Below are 14,256 nucleotides of genomic sequence, written 5' to 3' on the forward strand. Positions count from 1 at the left end.
AGATAGAGAGAGGGGGAGAGACAGGCAGACAGACAGAGAGAGAGACAGCCAGACAAACAGAGATTGAGAGAGACAGACAGACAGACAGAGAGAGAGAGAGACAGACAGATACAGAGATAGTGAGAGACAGAAAGAGACAGAGAGAGCGACAGAGAGAGCAGACAGAGAGCTACAGAGAGAGGAAGGCGAGGCGAGGCAGTATGAGACCGAAAGCAGGAAGTTCATGTCTGCAAAGAAATTTAAGTAGCCTAAGGAACTTTAGTTTGTTTTCCCCTGCTGGAACACTCGCGCTGACCGGCTGCTGAACCTGCGGCGTGATGCCGGGCAACGGAACTGGAGATGACTACGACGACAACACAACTAAATAAATACCTATTTCACATGCTGACGTCTGGAGCGGAGCGGCCAGAGGCTGGGCGGCTGCAGAGGATGCAGTCACGTGGAGGTGGAGGAGGGGGAGTTGTCTGGGTGGGTGGAGGTAGAGCTGTATAGCTAGTCAGGTCCAGAACCTGGGTGCGGGGGGCTCTCCCGGCCGACAGACCCACCATGAATAGACCCGCTGTGCGTTTTCATGCGTGCACGTGGAAGCCAAAAGTGCACGTGAACAATGAAAGTCTAAGGGAATAATTTATATTTCATATAATGGTATCGGACGTCAAATACGTGTATATATTTATTTTGTACATGTTGAGATATCTGAGTGTGTGTGTGTGTGTGTGTGTGTGTGTCTGTGAAGCAGGGTTCCCTCAGGGGAGCAGAGCAATGTTAAAACCAGGCCTTGATATTTAGGGATCAACTTTCGAGGAACACTGCATGCAAGTGGTTGCTTGTCCGTACACGGGTGTGTGCCTGGCCAGTTATTTATAGATATATATATTTGAATATATTTGGCTAGTGATGTATATATACATTTGGTTAGTTACCAGACCTCCCAAGTTAAATGCAAACATAGAGCATTCAAAACCACCTGACCCTGAGTGTGCTCAATAGGCTGGCAATAGAGAGCAACTAACCCACCAACCACTCGCTCTCTTTCATCCTCGCTCGCTCGTGCTGTTGGGAGTGCCGCTCTGGGAGTTCAACTCCTGGCGAGCTCGGCCGTACCGAGGGAGCCCTCTGATAGGCCGAGATAAAAATTGACATCTTTCACAAAATCTTTAAGGCGGGGGAGGGTTGCGGTAACCACGGTGAGACGTGGGTACGCTTCTTTTGTCTACTTTTTTTTAAGACTCTGAGTCAAGGCTGTGTCTATTGATTCAGTCCGACTCCCAACAAACAACCCAAAAAATAAACATATATATGAAAGACAAAGTAAAGCCGTTTGCACCGAAGGAGAATGGAAGGAGAATGGATGGGCTCCTTGAAGAGAATGCGGGATGCTGTTGGATGTGATGCCCGCCCCGGCACCGCGCCGCGCTACGTGGCCCCCCAGCGTCTACTGCAACCCCAGCAGTCTGAGTCTCCCTCTCTCTATCTGTGCCGCTGTCGCTCGGCCATAACCATGTGACCATGTGCTCCTGCAGACAAAAAACAGCTGAGGGGGCACGTCTGTCTCTATTTGGGGAGGGGAGGGGGCCTCGCTCTCAGACACACACACACACACACACACACACACACACACACACACACACACACACACACACACACACACACACACACACACACACACACACACTCACACACACACACACAGTGCGACTGCTGCTAGACATTCTGACATTGGGCCAGACATTTACTGCAGTGAGAGTCATGTATTAACTGGAGCATCACTGAGCCCTCTCCTTGACACAACCCACACAGGCATGCACGCACACACACACAGACACACACATACACACTGTAGACCCAATTCATCATGTGAAAAATTATCTGTTTTATCTCTAGCTAAATAAATATAGCACTTGTCAAAGAAAAAGCCTGCAGCATGAAATAATGTGAAACTCCCTTGCTAGCCAATTCACAAGCTAACCCGCAAGCTAACTAGTTTGCTGGCTATCTTGTTTGTTACCCAACACACAAGCAATCTCACAAGCAAACTCGGTCAACTATTCTCACGAAACCAGACAATCAGAGATATGCAATGCAAGTTTTTACAGGAAATTAGCGGAAATGATTCTCTGCCCCCATTCTCCATAGTGAAGCAAACTAGAGATATAGTGAATCAGTTTGTAACAGGGAAAGAGCTTTCTAACACATTGGAAATGGATGTCATTATTTGAGTCTGTTTCATCAAATGTGTGCTCAGCCCACAAGATGGTCTCTAGTTGAGCGAAGAGTTTAGAGACTCGGTTGCTCGTCCACTTTCTTGCTAGCCAACTCACAAGCTAGCTTGTTTGCTAGCCAACCCTCTAGCTAGCAAACTTAAAGGCTAAGACGCATGCTAACTTGTTTGCTAGCTTGCTGGCCAACTCAAAGGCCAACTTCCAAGCCATCTTGTTGCTAGCCAACTTGCTTGTCGTTTACCGGTGGTTCAGTAAGTGTGGCAGAAGGCTTCTTGCCCAAACCTGTTACCACCTTCATCCTTTCTGGTGCTACGGCTTGCTCTTTTTGCGATTTCCAAATAGCCAATAATAAAAAGGAAACCATTAAGCCTTAATGAGAATGGTTTACTCTCATGTTGGACTTCTTCGTAAGCAGGGACATTGTTATCTGCTTTAATATTTAATGGTCTGTATTCATAAAGACCTGCTCTAAATATGCTCATTTATAATAAATATAGAACACACTTGGTAAATGATACAGCATTTATCATATTTTGCGGCTATAGTGAGACAGCCCTGTCAGAGTTGGTAGTGGTTAGTGGTAGTGCTTGTGTGTGGTGTGTGTGTCTGTGTGTGTGTGTGTGTGTGTATCTGTGTGTGTGTGTGTGTGTGTGTGTGTGTGTGCATGTGCGTGCAGGAATCTATACTTCCTGCAATGAAGCGGTGGCTTTATTCTCCTTCATAAGGAGTTATTCTAGCCGAGGCGCTTCAGCCCAGCCTTATGTAGGTGAACTGCTGAGTTAATCTGTCCAACAGATGGGTTAGGCTGCACCTCAGAGGGCTTAAGCAGACGTCAGGGGAGGGGGTCATTGGTGGGCATGGAGGTTGTGGCAGCGGGGCACACCAGGGTATGGGGGGACAGTGCTGGGACGGCATCGGGCCGGGCCGGGCACTGGGTGTGTATGCCATGACTATGACCTATATTAATAATTCAAACAGGAACTTCCTGCCGCGGCGTGGAGGAGCGCTGTTCCTCGCCATCACAGCCACCATCCACAGTGACTGAACCCCAGCGGAGAGCAGGGGCCCACGGGGAAGAGTGCGCTACGTTGGCTTTCCTGTAGGTGGCTGGAACAGGCGCGCTATGAAAGCAATGTTGTTACCGCGTGGAATGAGGTTTGTGAGTGTGTGAGTGTGTGTGTGTGTGTGTGTGTGTGTGTGTGTGTGTGTGTGTGTGTGTGTGTGTTCGTTTCAGTCATGTGAGAGAGGGCTTTCAGTTGAATGTTTGGTCAAAAGTTCCCTTTTTTTTTTATCTCAGAACCTCTTTCCTCTTGCCTTTCCAACACACAAGAACACACATACACACACACACACACACACACACACACACACACACACACACACACATACCAGCTATTGCCATGACAACTGACGGACCAACATACTCCGTAATGGCCCAGGGAAACAACAACAACAAGAGCATTGTTTGAGTGAGACAGCAGCACTCTAAAATGTACGCAAGGCCATTCGTCAAAAATCAATCAGGTCGCTGAGGACAGTGGGAGGACCCAGCATCTCGAGGGGATCGGACCGGCTCACCAGCTCCACAAGGACCCTAGCTTCCTGTAGAACATGCTGGTAGGCGCATCCTTGTAATGAAACTCTCATGGCCGCACCGTGAACCCTTCATTGTGCTCTGTGAAAGAGGATGAAGAACAGTTTTACAAGGGATCTTCCCAGCATAAGAGGCATCTATTGGTTACTTGCAGTGCCATACTAGATTTTTGGATTGTAGTTATTTCAGGTCCTTTTTAGTGCTTGGTGCTGAAATGAAACGCAGCTATTCTTTTTTTATAAATCTTAAATAAGTGGACACTTTTTTGGTGCATTTTTTGGTCCAACATTAGCTCACAAGACAAGGGAGTCAATTCAATTTAATGCTGTCTGAAAGAGTGAGACCCCCGGCCAAGCGACCTTACGTTCAGAGGAGACCAGCTAGAGTTCCATCAAGGCGGCCTGGCGGTCAAAGACAATCATTTGTTTTGCATAAAAGGGGCTAATGATGCTTTGTGTGTTAGTTCACAGCTGAGCGCCCGGACTCAGTGACTCACACATCCAAACATGCATAAAGAGATGGAGGAATGCCTTTGTCTTAGTTGCCCAGAAAACAAACCCAAAAGAGAAATTTACATGCCTTGCGTCTGGAGAGTTGGCCGATCAGACTAGCCCACGAATCCAACACCCCTGCATGATAACTTTGTTAGCAACACAAAGCCGATCCGTTATAAAAGCACTTTGCATAACACACACACACACACACACACACACACACACACACACACACACACACACACACACACACACACACACACACACACACACACACACACACACACACACACACACACACACACACACACACACACACACACTGCATCCATGGTTTTCATGCCAGTCTGGAAAACGGAAGAGCTAAAAAACGCAAGAAGAAGGGGAGGACAAATAGGATAAAGAGAGAGGTGGATGAGACAAGGTAGGATAGGGAACAGAGGAGGGACATGGAGAGATTAGGAGAGAAGACAACAGTAGAGGAGATGAGAGGAGAAGAGTAAGGAGGAGAGGAGAGAAGAGGAGAAGAGAGGAGAAGAAAAAGGAGGAAAGTAGAAGTCCGGTGAAGAGAAAGAGAAGAGGAGAGGAGAGGTCAGGTGAAGAGAGAGAAGAGGAGATGAGAGGTCAGGTGAAGAGAGAGAAGAGGAGATGAGAGGTCAGGTGAAGAGAGAGAGAGAGAGAGAGGAGACAGACACAGAAACTGATCTAAAATGTTAAGGTTGGGGGTTGGGAGTCACAGAGCCAGAATAGACAGTCTATATCTCTCTATCCCTGACCCTCTGTCTGTGTGTGTGTTCATGCGCGTGTGTGATTGTGTGAGCCTTTTGTGTGTGTGTGTGTGTGTGTGTGTGTGTGTGTGTGTGTGTGTGTGTGTGTGTGTGCGTGCGTGCCTCTCCCTTCCTCTGCCAGACAATAGAGCAGACCCTGTGGCTGATTGGGGTCAGCTGGTGGCTGCTGTGGGTGTGGGGGGGGGCTAAGGGGGGAGTCGGGCGGGGGGAGTTGTTGGTAGCAGACACCGCTGTCTGAGTTGCCGTGTCTGGGGAGCGAGGTGGTGGTGGTGTGCGGGGGGGGGGGGGGGGGGGGCAATATGAGACAGCCCTCTGAATCACTAATGAGCAGAAGAGACCCCGAGAGAGAGAGGAGGAGAGGAGTGAAAGCAAGAGACACAGAGAGAGAAAGACAGAGGGAGAGAGAGAGGGGGAGGCAGAGAGACGGGGGAGGGAGGGATGCATGGGCTGGCAGTGGGAGAAGGATATGGGCACCAGGGGCTCTTCTCCACTGCCACACACAGCCCACGCAACTTGACTCCGGACTTTGAGGTTAAACCGAGTTAAACTGCAACGGGAGAAAAAGAGAGAATGAGCAGCCCAGTTGAATGGCTGAAAGAGGGCCCCACACCGCTGAGGAATCCTTACATAGAAGGCCTTCTGGTGCGGCGGAGGTTTCAGAGAGGGACATGAATTATGCCAACCCACTTACAGATATCCACCGGGTAGTCATGCTTTTTGTGTGTGGAGCTGCAATGAATGACGCATACTGTAGGCCTAGCTGCAAGAAAGAGTGGACATATGGTGTCTAGTCATAGGCCTGCTTAGACTTGAGTATCAGTAATCAGCCAGGATCAGACTTCACCAATTCAGCCCGATTCCAGCAGAATTTTGCAGTCAGAGAATTTCAGCTCTTTCAGCTTGGGAGGCGATTATGAACGAGGGGGAAGAGGGATCGGTCGAAAGCTTGTGACGTGGCATCCCGGAAGTGGCATGACACTCCAACGTAAAGACTACCGATTTGTGGACGGTTGTCATATTTTCTGACAAATCCTACGACGTGTACACTGATGCTGATTAAATTATTAATGAACCCCTACCCCCCGATCTCAGGTGAACTTGAGGCTAGGACGTGAGGGGGGAATGAGGCGTGGTCAAAACGTGTAGTGCGCCCTGTCTCAGACCAAGTCTCCCCAGGATCTAATGATGCGATGAAAGAAGCTTGAAAGACAAACATTTAACCTTGTCCAATCCTGGATTAGGTTAAATAATCTAAATCACATCGTGATTATGTTGATGAGCAGTGTGGCAAAAACGTGACCATAAGACAATGTGTACTTTTAAAACTCTGTGTAAGCCTAGCCCTATCAACATGGTGTATTCAACCTAACCTGACATTGTTACTCATCGTCGCTTATCGTCATTTCCCACCGGTTCCCATTTACTACGGAAGTAATTTCTGGTGAAGACAACGTTGACTACATCAAGTGTGTGTTTCAGAAATTCCTTGTGTACCTAACAAAACATCTTTATTAGCTAGAACACAATGCCATTCTTGCTACAAAACTCTGTCTCAACGGCCATTCAACGTGTGATGAAGGTACAATTCTACTTGTAGCGAGGGTTCTACTCCCTGTGCAGAATTAAAAATGTGTGAAATATGCTTCTTTCACTTCCAATTCACACAGCCACAGAAACACAAGAGAGTCACACACAAACATGTAATCCTTCTGCTGGTAGCCTGTCCTCTCTTGGTCTGTCTCTCACTCCACCTCGCTCTCTTTCTGGTGTAATCCTCATCATTTCCTGTGTTAAGGCCAGAAGCAGAGCCCTTGTTAGAGATCTGCCCAGCTGCCCAGATGGCATCAGGCAGAGATTACAGCCAGCATCCACCGCCACCACCCCCTACACCCTCCTCTGACAGACTATTGTATGGTTTCTATGGTAACCTGATGGCTGTGTGTGGTGATGGCGCCGACGGGTACGGCCAACGGAGGACCACGGGCCAGGAAGTGACGGTCCATGGTTAGCTCAGGTCTTTGTGACACGAAACAGCAGTTTTAGCCAAAGGACTTCTTTAATGTAGAAATAACGATCATATTGTGCCAACGGTTGTGTGTCATTTGGTGGCCGTTGTAAATTGATGAAAAAAATGATGGGTTTTGTCAGGCAAACACAATATACTCTTCTAATCTGTGCATCTGTGATAGAGATGTCAGGGTTGCTGACAGGGTTGACAGCAAAGAAATTGGCATTCCCAAAAACGAGTGGATTACTCTGTGGGGGTCGTACAGGAAGGGTATTTAGAAAGAGCTACTAGCTGGTCAAAGGGCCAGAGGTAAGGAGCGCTGTGATGGGGTCAAACCCCACCGACCCAGGCCTCAGGGTTCTAATCTGGGTCTTGCCCTTGCCTTGCGTGCCACACAGTCAGAGATGAGCTCACTCAATAGAAGGTGGAAGTGACTTCCTGTCCAAAGGTTCAGCCGTGTAATGTGTCCTGTTCGGCCGCTAGGCTGTGGGGCTAAACCAGTGAATGGGATATAACTCAGAATCCAGTCCCTGGATTTATTGTGAGTAGCAAGCACAAGTATGGCATTCCTTCATTCGTCTCAACTATAGGAATTTAAGTTATTTGCAATGCAAAACAGACACTGAAGCATACAACGACAGGTTTTTCTTTCAAAATGGTCTATTTGTTGAGCTGCAGTTGACATTCATCATGTCCCATGGCCTTAAATCTTACCCAAAAATGTTTTTTATTACGCTTCATTGGTGGAAGCCAATCAGTGTTTGTTTAAAATCACTACTCCCCGGATGACAAATTGTTGCTATTGTATTCGACGGGGACATTGTCATGTATTAAAAAAATATGAAAACACAGCCTCCAAATGTCAGGCAGCTCTTTAACCGCCAGGTCGCTGCTCTGCGTGCTTGGAGAGCCAATCTGAACGCATCACATTAGTCCGTCAGGATATATACCACGAGCTGTCTTGCATATTCACATGCAGGCTGACCCTTCTCGGGTTGGGCTGCCCTGAATGGCCGAAAGGATGTCTGAATGACTGCATGTCAACTCATCCAAAAACGACCACCACCACAACAACAACCCAAACGGATCTCCCTTACCCGGGGCGGACATGTGGGGGTTGTGTTTGCAATTCAGCCCTCAATGTTAAGAGGGTAGGGGCAAGGTTGATCTTAAGACCCCCCCCCCCCCCCTCCCATCACATCAAGAAGAATCTCTTTTGTTCTTCAATCCTAGCCTTGTTAAATTTAAAATATAAAATACCATTTAACTATTGAACTAAGACTGGAAGCTTGCAAACCACCAATAAACCAAACGAGACAAAATGTTTCAAGGTATTTCTTCAGAATATTTGGATTAGGTTCAACACGCTCAGACGCCCTTCAAATGTATACATTTCCCTGTTGGCTCTTCATCATAAGGAGACACAGAAACAAACAGGGGTAGATGATGCCCACCCCAGACACTTCAATGGGCAGCATGAGGCAGCATCGGCGGCCCGCCTATGGAACAGTGCTCTGCCTGTTTGTTTGTCTGTCTGTGTGCTGTCTAGCCTGTCTGGAAGGCGCTAGACGGCGGTGATTGACTGTAATGCATGCCGCTCATGTCCAAAGCCCTGGGAGGGGAGGAGAGAGCAGACAGCGGGGTCTGATTCGCTGGCTGCAGCTCTTTAGCATCTCAGACAGCCAAGCCGAGTGCAAATAGGTGCTGACTGAGACAGCAGACCCAGACGTAGACAAACGCACACAGACACACACACATAAGTATATATATATAAGCACACATGGGTGACGGATGGCCTGTCTCAAAGCACACTGGGACTACAAATCTGTCCAGGTCCCAGGGGCATTTTGGGAACTGGGGAAGGGGAGGTTGGGGATTGGGGGAGGGAGCGTGGGGGGGGGCGTGTGCATATGACTGAGTGGGTGAGTGTGCGTGTGTATGTGTGAGTGTGGATAGTGGGGGGCTACAACCTAGACACAAAGGGAGTCCCAGGAGCAACTAGGGATGACGATGACGTGAATGTTTTGGCCCAGGGGTCTGGCCACCACTACCACTATATATATATATATTATATATACGTATAACAATATATAACTATGCATACATAACTGTTTCAAACTCTTTGAAGGTAAATAAACAGAGTTATCGGGACAGACGGGACCAGGCTGTCAGCACCTCGCTGACCCGGCACACACATGCCCCTGTTGTGCGCGGACCCTCATTGGTCCAACAACAGATGACCACATCCAGCACAACGCAACAGGAAGTGATTCCTTGAGTACTTACGATATAGCAGTTTTTGCAGCCAAGTAAATCCAATTTCAACCTCATTATCTCATATACACACAAACACACACACACACACACACACACACACACACACACACACACACACACACACACCTGCTTACCAAACACAGCCTTCATTGAACAGAATCACAAACTTCGACAAAACAAAAGCAGAGGAAAGCAGAGGCAATGTAACAAGAAACAAAATAGAAAGGGTTTTGGTAAAGGACTTCATTGACTCAGAGGGGCAGATCTGTGCTAATAGTTGAGACGTTTTGTGTTTTTTTCCAATTTGTAATTCAGTTCAGAGTTCGTTTTTTTATCTCTTTTAATATTTCTCAAAAAGAAGTGGCAGTACGTTGACAGAAATGTGTTAACATCAGCGGTGACTCACCTCCCTGAAAACATCAATGTACAACCTAATTACCTCCTGGGGATAAAATGAAATGACATTGTCTCGGTTTCATTGGAACTGGAAAAACTGGGGGTTTCAGTCAATTCATTTCACAGAGACAGTTACCTAACGGACGAAACCATAGCGTAACTTGATGAGCACCAAGTCAATGTTCCCCGACCACACAACTCTGTGTTATGTTAACTTAACAGTGTTACAGAAAAACACAGAAAAACACTAAAACAAACAGCGCCTCCCAAACAGCCCCTCCCAACCCACATTGGACACAAGGAGCCCGCTCTTAAGCTCCCAGGGCCAGAGTATGTTCTGCCGCTGTAGGGCTGGAACCATCAACCCTCCAGAGGGGCGTCGCGACGAACACGACTACAGGAAAACAAAACATTAGTGGTGCGTCTAAAGTCCCGCTGAAATTAATTAAGGGAGCACCACTAGCTCAGACACGCGCAGACAACATACCTAAGAGGTCTGGGAGGAAATATGGCCTTTCTTTGGTCTGCTTGGCACAGATCCAATCCCCTACCTGGTCCGTACAACTGGGTCTATACCAAGGGGTCTAGCTAGCGCCCCACGGTCCTCCTTACCGGAGTCAACTAATTAATAACTAAATAAAGAAAGTAACTGATTCCAAATCAACAACACCTCAACAACAAGCCAAACATAAAGAAATACAAAGCCTGAATAAACAACAAAGAGCTTAACATGAGATTGGATTGGCTGTCTGGCTGGAGACTGCAGGGTAAATATTGGCTGAGCCCAGTGTGTGTGTGTGCACAAGCGTGCTGACTGACTGACTGACGGTGTGTGTGTGTGTGTGTGTGTGTGTGTGTGTGTGTGTGTGTGTGTGTTCATGCACGTGTGTGTATTGACTCCTAGGTGTGTACGAGCATGAATTTGGGACGGGTCTACTGCATGCGGTTTAAGCCAGTAAAAAAAAACAGAGACAGTACAAGTAGATGTGTGTGTGTGGGGGGGGGCATGACAGATGACCCTGCTACCACCTACACACTAACACTACTCATACTCTGTATTATTTACAGCTCACACTGTTTACAACACACACATAACCAGAAGTTCCCCTAGCCTTATCCAGGAAGTGAAGACAAAATGTAAATGTGATGAGCCATAAGAATCCCCTTTCAGGAAGGTAACTTTTTAACCATTTAGTTGCTTCCTTAACACACCATGTTCTGCTGGCAAGTCTCTTGAAGCATATTTTCATTACAGCCTTTTTGTCAAGGTTAGCATGGCTTTGCATGGCGAGCTTAGCCATGCTACTGACTCCGCGGTGGTTAGAGGTTTCCTGTGTTATATTGGACCTGCCTTTCCTTTCAGCACAACTTTATTGCTCTCGTTATAATTTCCATGGGCTCATTTGGTGAGCTGAACTTTAGTTTGTGACAAAAGCTCTGAACTTCCACTTCAAGAGTCTCCAGAACTGGACCAGTTCAGTTGGGTGGAAATAAAACAGGCCGGCCAGCGACTTTTGAGAGAGAAAAAATCGAACAGAAAAGGAAAAACTCTTTCTTTCCATCTGCATTCAATATTATTCAACGCAAATTAGTATGTGTATGACAAGTTAAAACACAAGCACTGGGCCAAGGAAAGTATCCACTCACACACCACAGAACAACATTATTATCTGAAACTTTTTGGCATCGCCGGCCTCTCAAGGGGGTCCATGGTTAACTGAGAAACGTTCAAGTAGGTAAACATTTATTGCAAAAGTAAAACAGAGTTTACACTCATAAAACACATCCTGATTTAAAAATATCCTTTCATTCACATACACAGGCTTATGCTCTGACTATAGCACATTTATTTCACTTCTATGTATTCTCTGTCTTGGGATGGTCAATAAATGAGAATTTGCGAGTATATTTTTTATATAGTATATTTGCGAGATAGTGTGTTTCATATCGTATAGAATTTCCTGGCTGACTTACAATGATTCCACTGAACACATATGGTGGAACACCAGTGGACCACACACACGCACGCACGCACGCATGCACACGCACACACACACACACACACACACACACACACACACACACACACACACACACACACATACTTCTTGGTTACAATGTGGCGTCAGTACATCCATACACTTCTGCCAAATCTGAATCTAATATCCTGCCTCCAACTCACGTTGCTCAGGCGAGGCTTAGGCGGCCCCAATGGAAATTACACATCATTGTAACTCGGCCTCTCCGTCATTCTTTGTTTCTGTCTGACCGGCTGCAAATGTGACTTTTAATGTCTACATCTCTGTGTGTCTGTGTGTTGGTCAATAGGTCTGCCTGCCTGACTGGGAATAGTCTCTCTCTTTAGATCTAACTTATCTGCCTGTGCTCATCTGACTCTGCCATGTCTGTGTGATTCCGTCTGCGCGGCGGACGTCTGGCCATAAAATAACATCTGCAACGAATCCGGCGACAGGCAGCATTACAGCATAGCTGATAATGATAGTTCTCCGTGAGCTGCTTAGAAGGCAGACAGACATAACATACCATTCCAGCATTTCCTGTCTGCACTCCTAGGCAAACTATTTAACCCTCTGTGGGTCAGCCTACAGTAGGCTGTGCACGGCCAAGCACTGCGGGGCTGTGGAAAATACGTCCTAAGAAAACTTCTCACACGTAACAAAAGTAACCAGAAATATAAGATAGATTAAAAGATTACAAATATCTAGCAAAACATTGAACTTGACCGGAACCAAACAATCACGACTAACGTACTCGGTGTAAAGTACGATCCTAAAGAAATACTTGGAAGTATTCCCGGTAATCTTCTTGATGTAATTATGAAGTATATGGAAAAAGCAGACACTAAACGTAACGGTGCCGGTGCATTTATTACACGGTTACACCCAGCGTCCTATTGAGCTGCTGTCAAAATAAGGTGAAAGCATATCCGTAAATACAGAGGGGAACGCGGGACTCACATATCTCCATTCCCTGGGGCTGGGAAGCGGTGCAGTTGCAAGAGCAGGTGACATTGAAGTTGTTGGGGCTGCCAGGGACCGTTAGGTTTTGCATGGGGCAAAATGGGACACCGCTCCGGGGAGAGAGCCGCCGCCACTGTCGGGCCGACAGTGAAAAAAAGTTCCTGGTGGCGGCGGCAGAATCTGCTGCTACAAGAAAATCCCGAACACAGCACTCGACACTTCGCCTACGATCAAGCCATGTCCCCCCCCCGCCGCCTCGGCCGGCTCGGGGAATACGATCAGGTGTGAGAAATGGTTTTCTTTTCGCCGGGATTGCCGTTTCCTCGTACTAACGCATTGTACGGTTTCCGTCGCCTTCTCCGTTCCGCTGAGAAACAGTTCTCCGTCACTCCGTGCGGACGAGGGCTCGCTAGACGCCAACTGCAGACTGAAGCCCGCCCCCCCCCCCCCCCCCCCCCCCCCAAAAGGCAGCGACTCCGCTCCAATCAAACGTTGCCGGAGGAGGGAGAGAGAGAGAGAGAGAGAGAGAGAGAGAGAGAGAGAGAGAGAGAGAGGCAGAGAGAGAGAGAGAGAGCGAGAGAGAGAGAGAGAGAGAGAGAGAGAGAGAGAGAGAGAGAGAGAGAGAGAGACAAGGAGAAAGAGAGCCGTGTGTGTGTGCGTGCGCGTGTGTGTGAGAGCTAGCAGACGGCCGGGATGGAAGTTGACAATGGCTGTGGGAGAGGGAGAAGGAGGGAGGGAGGGACACGAGTGGTCGGGTGTGTGTTATTTGGGAGGGTGCGCAAAAATCGGCTCGGGTTTCACTGGCTCGGTACAATTGCCAGCCACGACCAATCGAGACGGCGCTTTGAAGGGGCTAACCTTGATGTGACCCCCGCACTGGTCTTGAGATTCAGGAGCACATGTGCAGGGAATACACCCTCGACCCCCCCTCCCCCCCATACACACACACCCTCCTACCCACACAGATACACACACACCACCACCACCCCAGCCGTCTGCAATCTATAAATACACATAGCCGTTAACATTTGACTATCCAGTTAAGCTTAGTGACGTTATCCGTGTTATTAAAAAGTAAAAGTTAAATCATTGCACACTTTGGACAATTTTAATACCAAACAATGCATAGCCAAAAAATTGAATTAATACATTTCCAGACCTTCAAAAAGCCAACTATTCTTTTAGAAGAAGGTTGGTGACCCTGGCAACGTTTAAACGGCCCACAGCTGTCATAACTCTATTGGAGCAACAAATTGCAGGCCTGCCGCCGTCTGTCACCTGAAGTGGCGATATCAATTGAGACATCCAAGAACAATTTTTTCCCAAGATGTGAGGTCACTCCCAGGTCCCCAAACAGACACATTCACGCACTCACACACAAAGCAACACACAGACACATGCACACGCACACACAGACAAACACATTTACACACAAACACGCGCGCACACACATACATGCTCACAGACACAAACATACACGCACACACACACACACA

General features: G+C 47.6%; 1 protein-coding gene across 3 annotated transcripts in view; it reads right to left on the reverse strand.

Moving 5' to 3' along the window:
- The window catches only part of LOC307089659 (low-density lipoprotein receptor class A domain-containing protein 4-like), a 141,343-nt gene that overhangs the window by 19,050 nt on the left and 108,037 nt on the right, over positions 1-14,256 (reverse strand). Inside the window, exon 1 of one of the 3 annotated variants that reach the window (XM_079756048.1) lies at positions 12,758-13,139. The exons of the other annotated variants lie outside the window; for them this stretch is intronic. Within the exon in view, the coding sequence (XP_079612174.1) occupies positions 12,758-12,851 (94 nt within the window). The 5' untranslated portion in view covers positions 12,852-13,139. Of the gene's footprint in view, positions 1-12,757; positions 13,140-14,256 lie in introns of those variants that run through there. 3 annotated transcript variants of the gene reach the window in all.

Source organism: Pollachius pollachius, assembly GCF_949987615.1.
Source record: "Pollachius pollachius genome assembly, chromosome: 1".
NCBI lineage: Eukaryota > Metazoa > Chordata > Actinopteri > Gadiformes > Gadidae > Pollachius > Pollachius pollachius.